The sequence below is a fragment of the Podarcis filfolensis genome (assembly GCF_964270895.1).
Source record: "Podarcis filfolensis genome assembly, chromosome: 11".
Classification (NCBI taxonomy): domain Eukaryota; kingdom Metazoa; phylum Chordata; class Lepidosauria; order Squamata; family Lacertidae; genus Podarcis; species Podarcis filfolensis.
Window position 1 is genome coordinate 15,224,863 of NC_139613.1, and position 13,628 is coordinate 15,238,490.

Sequence of the window (13,628 nt, forward strand, 5' to 3'; positions counted from 1 at the left end):
CTGAATTTTGCTTGCATTACCACTGGATTAAAAGGGAGCATTACAACGGGAAAGGGAATTTCAAAGTGCACCACACTCATTTGGCTGAGTGGTTTGAGGAACGGAGCGTTTTAAACATTTGAAGAATGCCATGTTTTATATATGAAGCGTTTACTTTTCCATTTCCTTCACCTAAGGACAGCCCCAGTTTTCTTGCCCCAGGTAAATAAATTCCCTCTTTTGGCAATGCCTTAAATCAGGGGTGGGGAACGTGTGGCTTTCCAGATGTTGATGGACTGCTACAAATGCCATCCTCCCTCATCATTGGCCATGCAGGGCTGATGGCAATTGGAGTTCAGCATCTGGGGAGCCAGGGGTTTTCCATTCCTGCCTTAAAATGTTCAGGATGCCCAAGGGTTCCTTCCACTATTCATATCAGTTAGTAAACTGATCATAAAGAGGAAATTATGATGTTCCATTTGCTCAAGTCCAAAATACATATGAGGCTAAATCTACCTTTGCCAAGCTAGAATCTCTCCAGATGTTTTGGTCTACAACGTCCTTCAGCCCCAGTTGTGTGCACACTTGGTTTTCAGTTCTTTCCCACTCCCTCTCAACAGTCTGCCTGCTTTCTGCCTTAGTCCTCTCTGGGCTGTATTTGGAAGTCCCCCCCTTAGATTCCCCCCAATATATATGTGAGAGCTGGACCATAAAGAAGGCTGATCGCCGAAGAATTGATGTTTTGAATTATGGTGCTGGAGGAGATTCTTGAGAGTCCCATGGACTGCAAGAAGATCAAACCTCTCCATTCTGAAGGAAATCAGCCCTGAGTGCTCACTGGAAGGACAGATCCTGAAGCTGAGACTCCAATACTTTGGCCACCTCATGAGAAGAGAAGACCCCCTGGAAAAGACTCTGATGTTGGGAAAGATTGAGGGCACAAGGAAAAGGGGACGACAGAGGACGAGATGGTTGGACAGTGTTCTTGAAGCTACCAGCATGAGTTTGACCAAGCTGTGGGAGGCAGTGGAAGACAGGAGTGCGTGGCGTGCTCTGGTCCATGGGGTCACGAAGAGTCAGGCACAACTAAACGACTAAACAACAACAACAAAATGTTGTGCTTCTGCAAACCTTGGGGTTACTCTGGATCTGCCAGTGCCTCCCTGTTGCGCACAACTCTTGACAATTGGGCTCTATTTATTTTAATTTATTATTACATTTATGTGCCACTTTTTCCTCCAAGGAACCTAGGGTGGTGTACTTGGTTCTCACCCACCCCATTATCCTCACGCAACAACCCTGTGAGGTAGGCTGTTCTGAGAGAAAGTGGCTGGCCCAAGGCTACCCAGTGATTTTCATGGCTGAGTGCAGATTCAAACCCAGGTCTCCCAAGTCCTGGTCCAACACTAACCGTTACACCACAATGATATGCCACTGTGCAATTCTTGACTTAATTCATGTCTGTTGCGCTTTCTCACCTCCTCTTTGTAACGGTTGTTTCTCACACAGACCTGCCAAGTACATTCATCAAAGACTCATCACTTCAAGTGAAGTGTCCATTCTGGGGACCACCACACAGTTCTTAGGAAAGCTTTAAGTATTTCATACCCTCCAACATTCCTCTTATGAAAATAGGGACGTTCCATTCCATAATGATAATTCTACTATTTATACCCCACACATCTTACTGGATTGCCCCAGTCACTCTGGGCAGCTTTCAACATATGTAAAAAAAACCCATAATAAAACACTAAACATTGAAGAACTTCCCTATACAGGATTGTTTTCAGATGGCTTGGGGTCAGATAACCATCGCTGTCAACTTTTCCCTTTTCTTGTGAGGAATCCTATAGGGGAATTTCCCTTTAAAAATGGGAAGCGTTGACAGCTATGCAGATAACTCCATACCCTCCAACATTTCTCCAGTGAAAATAGAGACATCCTAAGGAAAAGGGGGACATTCTGGGATTGATCAGAAACCGGGGCAGATTCTCTAAATCAGGGACGCCCCTGGAAAATAGGGACACATGGAGGGTCTGGTATCTGCAAACTCCTGGACTCAAAACAATGGTGATAGGCCCATTTGCAGTGTAACCAGACAACAAACTCACAATGATATAGGCCTCTTTGCTCCTTTTGGTCTGTAAACAAATGGATAGGGAACTGTAGCACTACGGCCATTGAACCAGCCCCACTGGCATTCAAGCCTTCAGCAGGATATCTGGAAAGGAGAGGTTATGGGTGGGGTTCAAGTAGTGAGTGCCATCAGCAGAAGCCCTTTACCCCCATCTCTTCCCCCATGCCCCACCAAATTTGTCTTGGGGTGAGTCAGAGAATGCTTGGAACACTGCAGAGCAGGGAGGAAAGGGCAATTGTTTTGTCTGGCAAACCGAAATGCTTGACCTGACGGAATGATGACCTTAGCACAGCATTGAATTCCTACTTCTGTGCATACAATTCTATGCGCATGGGCTCTCCATGTTGACCACACAAGGCTGCCACTCCTGTGGATCTGCAGCTTTTGGAGTTAGTCCTAAAGAACATGCCCACCTGGAACAACATCGTTATGAGATTGTGGCTGGGCTGGACCCCACCACACACATACACACAATTGATGGTTTGGTCCAATCCTGACCAGGCATATCCTGTGCGAACCAGTGGCAAAGTGATACATGCTGAAGTGCAGGTGCCCTTCATGACCGCTCCCATAGACACACCTCCTTAACCATGCTCCTTCTAAGACGGCACAGCAAAAGCGAGCTTTCGACTAACAATGTTTCAGTACCAAGCTACCATTTTTCTCACCCCACTTTCCCCAATATGAACCCATCCAGACCCTTTGCTCTTCCTCTCAGGTTATCCCCCGGGTGCCCTCCCCACCAGGAAGTTTGAAGGATGGTGACAAGGTGAGGGCCTTTTCGGTTGTGGCTCCCCACCTATTGAATGCTCTTCCCAGCAAGGTCCGCCTGGCACCATCATTAACATCATTTTCGCAACACTTGAAAAACTCTCTTCTCCCCAGGCATTTGATGGATTCTGGTTATTTTTCTGTCTATCAGTGGTAAGTTTTAGCTGCTGAAGTTTTGCTGCTGTTTTATAGGGCCTTTTTTGTTGATTAGTGCATGGCTTTTATTGCAATACATTTATGTCAAGCATGAGACTCGTAATCTCAGGGTAATGCGTTTGAGTCCCAAATCAGGTCAAAGATTCCTGCATTGCAGGGGGTTGAACTAGATGATCCTTGTGGTCCCTTCCAACTCTAGGATTCAAACTTCAAATTTCAAGCTTGTAGGCTCCTTATGTGGCAAGAGAAACCTTAGAGTAAGAACTGGAACCCGTCAAATCTCACTGCTTGAATTGGAGCATGTGTAACAATACTGTACTCTCAGAATGTGAGCTGAACTACTAACACAGGATTTTTCTTGTAGCTTTATACTGCTGAACAGTAAACAAAATACAGATAGAAAGTCACACAGCCTCTCTCTCTATACTTAGAAACTAAGTCCAGCTGTTAAAACCTAATAACCAAGATTTAGCCATCATGTCATTCAATTGCAGACTGTAGTCACGCAATGTTCTGGCCTGGTGATGAAAAACACTTCAGACTTATATAAAGCTTTAAACTTTCCGTTGAAAAGGCATTAGGTTCCCCAGGTAGCTTTGCCATTCGCCTCACCTACTTCCACTAATGTTCAGATACACACCTTTTAAGACATTCCCGTTTGTATGTTAGTGGGTGGCAGAACATTAGATCTGCGTTAGACTTGGCTCAGGGGAGTGGTCATCTCTGTTATGGCACCCTGTCTGTGGAACTCCCTTCCACTGGAGACAGTTGTGTTGTGTCCCGCCCGCCCCTGGCCCCAATAACAGCCTTTCTTTTCCTAGGGGCCTCTGGAGGAGACTGGTGTTTCTGCTGCCGAATTGTTGCTGTTTTTCAGGTGTGGTTTTTATGGGTTTGGTCTGTTTTCTTTGATATGCTGCATTTTAACAAAAGGTTGGATATACTGTGGATTTGGGGGGAGGGAAAGGGGGGGTAAGGCAAGTGGAAGGATACTTGCAGCTGCTCTTGCCTCCCTTCACCCCCAAGGCATTAGCAGCACTGAAGATCTCAGTTTATATACATTGCCAATAAAGAGGACAAAAGTGGGGCAGGGAATTCGCATTCAATTCGCAGAGGCATCTTTAAATGTATACACATGCAAATTGAGAAATAATTTAAATAGTACTATAGTGGAAAAGACTAGTGGGAAATACAGTGAGTGTGTGATCTGTGTGCCTGTACAACATGCTGCCAGGGTGCTCACTGCTGGTGGGCAATTTAGGGGCCTCACCTGCTCTCCCTGAATAATGGTTCTTTATCTTTAAACCAGGCCTGGACTGAGCAGCCCTCCATCTTTGAACAGAGGACTGCCCTCTGAAAACTAGCCCTCTCTCCCTAAAAGGTGTCACACACTTCATTTATATATCCCAAGGTGTTGTTTAATGCACAGGAGCAGGGACACCAAAAAAGAAATATTCAACCTGTTGCTGAAAACAGTCAGGGGGTTTCTGGTAAATCAGGTTGGAGAGGACAACAATTCTACCGTACTTTTCCACATATGTGTGTGTGTAATAATACACACACACACACACACACTCTCTAATAATAATGGTAATAATAATAATAATAATAATAATAATAATAATAATAATAATATTTGTACCCCGCCCATCTTATTTGTTTCCCCAGCCACTCTGGGTGGCTTCCAAAAAAGATAAAAAATACATTAAAATGCCACACATTAAAAACTTCCCTAAACAGGGCTGCCTTCAGATGTCTTCTAAAGGTGTATATGTATATGTATATGTATATGTATATGTATATGTATTCTCTCTCTCTCTCCACACAGATTAGTAGGCAAGAACACACACACATATGTATCTTTAGGTTAATATTTAAACAGCCTATGTTGTTCCCTCTTGTACTGATTGCAACCCCAACATGGGACATTTTACATTTTGTTTAAAAATGATGGGCTACTGCAGGGGTCAGCAAACTTTTTAGGGAGGGGGCCGGTTCACCATCCCTCAGACCTTGTGGCGGGCCAGACTGCATGCATGCACGACAGAGGGGGGCTTCTCTCACCCCAGCCTCTCCCATCCCCCTGCTTTCCTTCCTCCGCTCTGCCTGTGGTTGGGAGCCGGCGGTGATGGAGGCGCCTCTCCTTTCCTGGCCAGGTTTCCCAGGTGCCAGGCATGGGGCCAGCAGGCGCACCAAGCTCCAGCCGAAGCCCCGCAACGTGCCTGTCACAATGTCCACAGAGAGGCCATGGACGGAGAGGCTGGCAGGCGGGTGGCGAGTCTGGGGTGCACCTCAGCGTGAGGGTGGCGAAGCTTTGGATTGGCTGGCACCAATCAAAGCCCAGCTCCCTTCCCCCGGAGGGCAGGGAGAAGCCAAGAAGAGGGAGGGAGGAGGTGCCGCCGCAGTGTGTGTGAAGGGGTGGGGAATGGCAAAAAAATGGTGCCTGAAAAAAATTGCAAAAAAAAATAGGGCGCAGCACAAACGATCATGCCAATCCAAGCGGTGATTCCAGGACCGTCCGCGGGCCGGATCCAGAGGGCAATTAGGCCTGATCCGGCCCACAGACCTTAGTTTGCCAGGTCCTGGGCTACTGAGTCAGAGGGCAGAGGGAAAACATTAAAAGAAAAGTTTGCTTTAAAAAAACCAAACCCCAAACACATCTGATCTTACCTTTGGGAGTCTGTACTTCTCTCGCAAATGGACCCTCAGGACGGCTCTCTCGGCCTTTTTTGTTGCAAAGGCTGCATCTCTTTCCATCCTGGGAACAGAAATGGGAGGTTTTGTCATCATGGATGGCTAAGAAATTGGCAAGGAAGGCCGCACCACAGAAGAAGACATTGCGGAAAACCACACAAGCGCAAGATAAATATTCTAATAACATAATGAAGGAAATGATTACATACACACCATGCACTTAAAACACATCCCCCCAAAATCCCAAAGAATATTGCGAACTGTACTTTACTCCCAGCAACCAGCCCTCAAAAATGAGTCCAAGCAGTCCTCCTCCTTAGTCTCGGGCTGCATTACACACTAACCCATTTCTAGCCTTAACCATTTGGGCCCAGGGTACCTCAAGGGCTACCTAATCCCATATCTCCCGGCCCAGTTACTGAGATCATGGAATCATAGAGTTGGAAACATGAGGGTCATCTAGTCCAACCCCCCTGCGATGCAGGAATCTTTTGCCCGACTTGGGGCTTGAACCCACAACCTTGAGATTATGAGTCTCATGCCAACTGAGCTATCTCAGACCTGGTCTTTGGAGGAGACACTGTTGCTGGTCTCCCATGGCTTGGATCCACCAAAAGCCATGTGTTTAGTACTGGGAGCCCAGTTTTGTAGAACTCCCATCCAGAGGAGATCCGACAGGCTGCCACTCTCCCTACTGACATTCCCAAACACACACACACACATCCCAGCAGGCATTTTAACTGAAGTTTGATTTCATAGTTTTAACAGATTTTTATTCTTTTTTGTGGGATGCCGCTGGCACTGTGGGTTAAACCACAGAGCCTAGGACTTGCCGATTAGAAGGTCAGCGGTTCGAATCCCCGTGACGGGGTGAGCTCTCGTTGCTCGGTCCCTGCTCCTGCCAACCTAGCAGTTCAAAAACACGTCAAGTGCAAGTAGATAAATAGGTACCACTCCGGTGGGAAGGTAAACGGCGTTTCCGTGCGCTGCTCTGGTTTGCCAGATGCGGCTTAGTCATGCTGGCCACATGACCCGGAAGTTGTACGCCGGCTCCCTTGGCCAATAAAGCGAGATGAGCACCGCAACCCCAGAGTCGGCCACGACTGGACCTAATGGTCAGGGGTCCCTTTACCTATTCTTTTTTGTACAGTGGTACCTCAGGTTACAGACGCTTCAGGTTACAGACACTTCAGGTTACAGACTCCGAAGTACTACAGAAATAGTACTTCGGGTTAAGAACTTTGCTTCAGAGTGAGAACAGAAATCGCACAGCAGTGGCGCGGCGGCAGCGGGATGCCCCATTAGCTAAAGTGGTACCTCAGATTAAGAACAGTTTCAGGTTAAGAACAGACCTCCAGAAAGAATTAAGTTCTTAACCTGAGGTACCACTGTGCTGCGATTTTGAGACTATTGCATATAAGTTGTATAAATAAATAAGCAAGAACATAAGTGAGGCCCTTCCAGGTCTGACCAGGGGTATCATGTTCTCACAGTGGCCAGCTAGATGTGTCTGGGAAGTCCAGCAGCAGAGCAGAGCATGAAGGCAATAGCTCCCTCCAGCAACTAGTATTCAGTGAAATGAACATACATCAGCTATACTAGTAGTAGAAGAAGAGGAGTTTGGATTTGATATCCCGCTTTATCACTACCCTAAGGTGTCTCAAAGTGGCTAACAATCTCCTTTCCCTTCCTCCCCCACAACAAACACTCTGTGAGGTGAGTGAGGCTGAGAGACTTCAGAGAAGTGTGACTAGCCCAAGGTCACCCAGCAGCTGCATGTGGAGGAGCAGGGAAGCGAACCCGGTTCCCCAGATTACGAGACTACCGCTCTTAACCATTACACCACACTAGTAGTTGGGCAGCATCTAAAGTGCTGGACCAGAGATTAGTTCCACCTACTGCAGCATCCTGCTTCCAACACTGGCCTTAAGGAAGCCCCTAAGATAGGCAAGATGAAGAATGGTATCCTTAGCACCTACTGTCTCTGAACATGGAAGTTCAGAGGGACATGTGCATTGCTTTGGGTCTCTAGGAAGCACTTAGCTTAAAGTCATGCTTCTGAAACTGGGAAGTGAAGGCCTTTGGGTGAGTGTGGAAGGAAGGCAAAGTTTAAGAGGAGGTTGTAATGGTGCCTTCCTCAATCACCATTCAAGACACATGGGGTGGCTTTTAGCAGAAGACCTCTACTGGATATGTAGCAGTGGACACCTCCATACTGCATGATCATCCTGGAGAGATATGTAAAGATCAGAGTTCAGAAGTAAGCTGCTACTTCGCAAATATGGCCTAATAGGCATTACTGAAACCTGGTGGGGGAGACTCATAACTGGAATGTAGAAATCGAGGGGCATAACCTATTAAAAAGGAATAGACCATACAGAAAGAGAGGAGGAGTAGCATTATATGTAAAGGGTGTGTATACGTGTGAAGAGAACCATGACCTGGGTCGTGGAAGCCAGATGGAGAGTATATGGTTAAAAATTGTAAGAGAGAGAAACAGCTGTGACCATGCAGTGTGACTGCTATAAACCTCTAAGCCGAACTGGATATTTAGAAGATGCTTTCCTACAGCAGATTGCCAAACATTCAAAAAGGAGAGTCATGGGAGACTTCAACTACCCCAATACAGTGGTACCTTGGGTTAAGTACTTAATTCGTTCCGGAGGTCCGTTCTTAACCTGAAACTGTTCTTAACCTGAAGCACCACTTTAGCTAATGGGGCCTCCCACTGCCACCGCGCCGCCGGAGCATGATTTTTGTTCCCATCCTGAAGCAAAGTTCTTAACCCAAGGTACTATTTCTGGGTTAGCGGAGTCTGTAACCTGAAGCGTATGTAACCCGAGGTACCACTGTATCTGTTGGGGTATCTCTGCCAAGAATTCCTCTATTGCCTCGCTGACTATTTCATTTCTCAGAAAGTGGGAGGAGCAACTTAGACCTGGTCCTCACCAACAGGAAGGAGCTGATCAATGAAGTAGAAGTACAGGGAACCTTGGGAGGAAGTGATCTTGTTCTCTTGGGTTCGGTTATACAGAGGTGAAGGAAGGTTAAGTGCAGTTCAACATGCACTCTGAACTTTAAGAAGGCCGGTTTCAAAATGCTTAAAGCATTACCGAATGATATCCCATGGTCAGAAATACTCAAAGAGAAGAGAGTCCAAGATAGATGGAAGTTTATTAAAGGTGAAGTACTGAAAGCACAAATGCAGACCTATTTTTATACACAACAATAGCTGCAAGAGTATTGTTGGCCCAGAAACGGAAGCAAGAGGAAATACCGATGAAAGAAGAATGGCAGACAAATTTAACGGACTACGCAGAATTGGATAAAATGACAGGAAGGATTTGAAACCTGCAGGACCAGAGATTTACGGACGATTGGAAGAAATATACAGTATGAACTATTTGAAGAGCAACTGTAATCAACAAATTATGCTAGTAGGACTACAAGAAGTTTTGTAAGGAGAAATATATGAAATATTGCAAAGAAGAGAAAGAAGAGAGACATTAGTTATGATATTTAAATGTAACAGTGAAAGTAAGAAATGCAAATTAAGTGAAAAGACTGGAAAATTTTCAGATGTGATTGATGGAAGTCAAAAAAATTGTGTAAGATATAAAAGTATGTTTAATAATTGTTGGAAATGATATGTTAAACACACACACACACACACACACACACACACACACACACACACATATGTATGAAAGAAAGCACAAATGCAGACCATTCCCACAAGGAAGAAAACCAGTAAGAAAACCTCTAAGAAACCAGTGTGGCTGCATAAAGAGCTTACAGATGAACTGAGCTTTAAGAAGGGCATGAATAAGAAATGGAAGAAAGGGGAAATGGCAAAGGAAGAGTATACAAGTGTAGTCAACAGCTGCAGGGAGAAGGTCAGGCAGACCAAAGCTCAGAAGCTTACTGAAAGCTGGAACATGTGTGGAAGAGGGCGACAAAGATGATCAAGGGTCTAGGAAACAAGACATGTGAGGAACGGTTGAGGGAGTTAGGCATGTTTAGCATTGATAAGAGAAGACTGAGAGGAGATATGAAGGCGATTTTCAAATATCTAAAGGGCTATCCCACGGAGCAAGCTTGTTTTTTTCTAATTCAAAGGGCAGGATCCAAACCAATGGCTTACAAGTTACAAGAAAGGAGATTTCGACAAAACATCAGGAATAACTTTCTGACAGTAGGAGCTGCTCAACAGCGGAACAGACTCTCTCGGAAGCTGGTGGACTCTCCTTCCTTGGAGGTTTTTAAGCGGAGATTGGATGGCCACCTGTCATGGATGCTTTAGCTGAGATTCCTGCATTGCAGGGGGGGTTGGCCTTGATGACCTTCAGGGTCCCTTCAAACTCTACAATTCTATGATTCCCTCAAAGAATCCTAGTTTTTTGAGGATGCTGGGAATTGTAGCTCCGTATGGGGCTAAACCATAATTCCCACGATTCTTGGGGGGTGGGGTGGAGCTGTGTGTTTTCAAGGTATGGTGTAGATCAGGCTTCCTCAACCTCGGCCCTCCAGATGTTTTGAGACTACAATTCCCAGCATCCTTGACCACTGGTCCTGCTAGCTAGGAATCATGGGAGTTGTAGGCCAAAAACATCTGGAAGGCCAAGGAAGCCATGGTGTAGATCATCAGTTTGATTCCCTGTCCCCAGTGCTGTCACTTTCATGGCTGAATAACGTCCATGGTTATTTGGTTGTGAGCTTTATCTCACATTTGTCCTTTGCAGACTTCTAGAATTTACAGTTTGGCAGCACTGCTGCATTCTGAGCATCTGACGAAGTCGCAAGTACAGGGAAACAGGGAAAACCAGAGAGGGAAAACCGTAGGGTCACAAGGCATTTAATCCAGCCTGATCCACTGATTCAGTGTGTGACCTTTGGCAAGTCATTTAACCTCTGTGAACTTCGGCCTATTCAGCTGTAAAACCGAGATATTACAAGGGGAGGGGGAACGTTGCGCCCATTACCAAGTTCTCTTGATGGCTAGGGTCTTTTCCAGATGACCTGGTTATTGAGCACCCACCCTGATTTGCTTGCACAAGGTTTGCGGGCGATGCTGCCAGCAGCTTATTCATTCTGATTTGTTTGCGGGGAGGTTATACCATGTTGGACCAAGCAGGTGTCATCCCACACTTTGCTGGGAGTATCCCCATCACTTTGCTTACCCCCAAAGTCTGATTGTCGGGGATGGTGGACGGGTTTGTTGCGCAAGAGCTCCAAAACAACTTCAATGGCACTACCTGAATTTGTTGGTATGCCATTGAATCCCACCTGGAAATGGTGACAATCCAGAAGTGACCTTAATCACCCATTTCCATAGTGGCAGCTTTTTCCCCTGCTCTGTGTAAAAAGTTTCATTCCAGTCCTGAAATACGTGCAAATTCTGTTCTCAGCCAAGAAACACCTTTTAGCATTTGATGCAATTTGGCTTAAAAAGCAGTATTGAAAGGCGTCTTTCACCTATGCAAAGATTGTATTTGTTCCAGGTGTTAAAGGAGGGAAGGAGGTTGACCGCTCCCTTATGTACACTTCTTTTTTGCTAAGAACTGTCCAGCATAAAGAAGTTGCATTTAAGATTCCATACGTTTAGAAGTCCACCTCACAGAAATGACAACTTCTAAATATACCCTGGTCTGCCTTAAATTCCATAGATCGTTAACCTTTCACCCTTAATCATCTTAGATGTGGGATTTAGACAACCATTATGTAATTGATCATTAGCGAAATGATGCACTAGAGATTTGAAATTCAATTGTTTTTGGGGTTTCAATTGTGCTTGGCTTTAATGCTTTTATTACTGAACCCCTTTCATTTTCCCTTGCATGAGCGTACAGGCAGATTATTGATATCACTAGTACATTTGACAGTGTTAACATTTCACTGAGCTTTTCTACAACTTTAAAAATACCCAGCTTCATTTTAACAAGTAAGAACAGTTACTTGTGTGTACTGTATATTTGAAAGTTTGGATAGAGGAAGGACAAATAAAAAGGCTTGTGATTTTTAAATCAGTAGATTCTCCTCTAGGTAAAGAGAATTAAATTACAGCAGACTATACTTTCCATTTTTTTTTTTTTGGCATAATTGTAATGACTCATCGCGGGGGGAAAAGCCAGGGATTATTTTAAGCACATTATATAGCACTTTCAAAGGAAGGCTCACATAACACTGAGCATTAATTCCCCATGTATTCATTTATTTTTAGGTGGGGGGGGAAATACAACTTTCCCTCCTATTCATTTAGTCTACAGAAATAAAATAAAAACTAACCAACTGAATGAAGCATTCTGTTGAACTGGTCAAAATATTTCAGTGGAATGAGGGACATTGTGACGCACTAACCACAAAAAAATATGGTTCTGTTCATACAGCTATCATTCTGGAGAAAACATATGGGACGTCTCAAGATGTTTCTCTTTTCCCCTCTCTTAGGAATCTGGAGGAAGGGAATTAAAATGCCCTGGTGTAATTCTCAAGGAGACAGTGACATGAACAATCAACAGGAACTTCTTGAGAGTAAGTAGCACAAAGACTTTACCCATATACGTCCCCTGTGGTTTTATTATCTTGTGTTCAGACTGAGACAGAGTGGATCAGTTACAAGCTGATAATACAGGAATCTATACTCACTTTTCCTCTATCACTTGCTTTTGATATTCCTCATATTCTTCCCGGGTCATCCCTGCGGCTGCGGCTGGGTCAGCGGGGGCTGCTTCTTCCTTGGCTTCGTCACCCCCTCCACCAAGTCCCAAATTTTTCACTTGGTTGCTCAACATGCTTTTCATTAGGAAAGCCATGTTCTTCTTTTCTTTCGCCCCAAAACCGGCTCCCTTCCGAAATTTGAAAAACCAGCCAAGAGCAGAGAGGCGCGACCTCGAAAGGAAAAAGAGTAAACTATACGGCAAATCGAATTTCTACAGCCTTGCACACAGATCTTGAAGGGCACGGAGCTACAGAAAACTCTACGCCGAAAACAGTTTGTCAGCCATAATCTGGATTAGCGCAGTGAACTCCTTAGTATCCAGAGGCAGATGGTTCAGATTACTCGGAGGAAAAAATCATTAGATGCAGCCACCTACTTTTTATATTAATACCTTAAGCCAATTGTCATTTTAAAAAAGACAAAACACCCCAAAATTTGCCAACATTGAGACAATGGGAAGATGCCCGTTGTTTCAAGACCTTTGAGCGCAAAAGATGCCTGCGATTGATGGGAGATGCTTAGTTTAAATGGCGGAACCTGGTTGATTGCATGAGCATCCTGCGATACGGGTCAGCAAACCATGGACCAGAGAGATTTGTAGGGAAGGAGGGAGGGGGGAATAGGATTCGTCATTAAACGAGAATCAATCCCTTTATCCATTAATATTGTTTTATCCCATTGGGCACTGGATTTCAGCCTGGTCTGCTCTTTCAGATTCCTAAGTGGTTTGTGGTCCGCCATTGGAACATTGTGCCAAACTTCTATGGAAATCTTTCTCTGCCTGCCAGTCATTCATACTCCGGCATCAAGTATATGAGGGAAATTAATGACACATATAATTAGATGTGCATTATATTATTAGATGTCTATTATGTTTTATAGTTGCATCTGAGAGAAGTGGGTAGTAGATTACTAGCATATTTAGCAGGGGTAGGGTAGTTTATTGCTGGGATGCCGGTATTGTGTATACAGTGGTACCTCGGGTTACATACTTAATTCGTTCCGGAGGTCCGTTCTTAACCTGAAACTGTTCTTAACCTGAAGCACCAGTTTAGCTAATGGGGCCTCCTGCTGCCAGAGCATGATTTCTGTTCTCATTCTGAAGCAAAGGTCTTAACCTGAAGCACTATTTCTGGGTTAGTGGAGTCTGTAACCTGAAGCGTATGTAACACGAGG

General features: G+C 44.9%; 1 protein-coding gene across 2 annotated transcripts in view; it reads right to left on the reverse strand.

The window, feature by feature from the left end:
- Positions 1-13,345, reverse strand: part of CPLX4 (complexin 4) — a 30,480-nt gene extending 17,135 nt beyond the window's left edge. For both annotated transcript variants that reach the window (XM_083575934.1, XM_083575933.1), the window contains exons 1-2: positions 12,380-13,345; positions 5,711-5,798 (exon numbers count right to left, since the gene is read on the reverse strand). In XM_083575934.1, coding sequence (XP_083432060.1) covers positions 5,711-5,798; positions 12,380-12,546 — 255 coding nt within the window. In that variant the 5' untranslated portion in view covers positions 12,547-13,345. The remainder of the gene's footprint in view (positions 1-5,710; positions 5,799-12,379) is intronic.
- Positions 13,346-13,628: the final 283 nt, after the last annotated feature.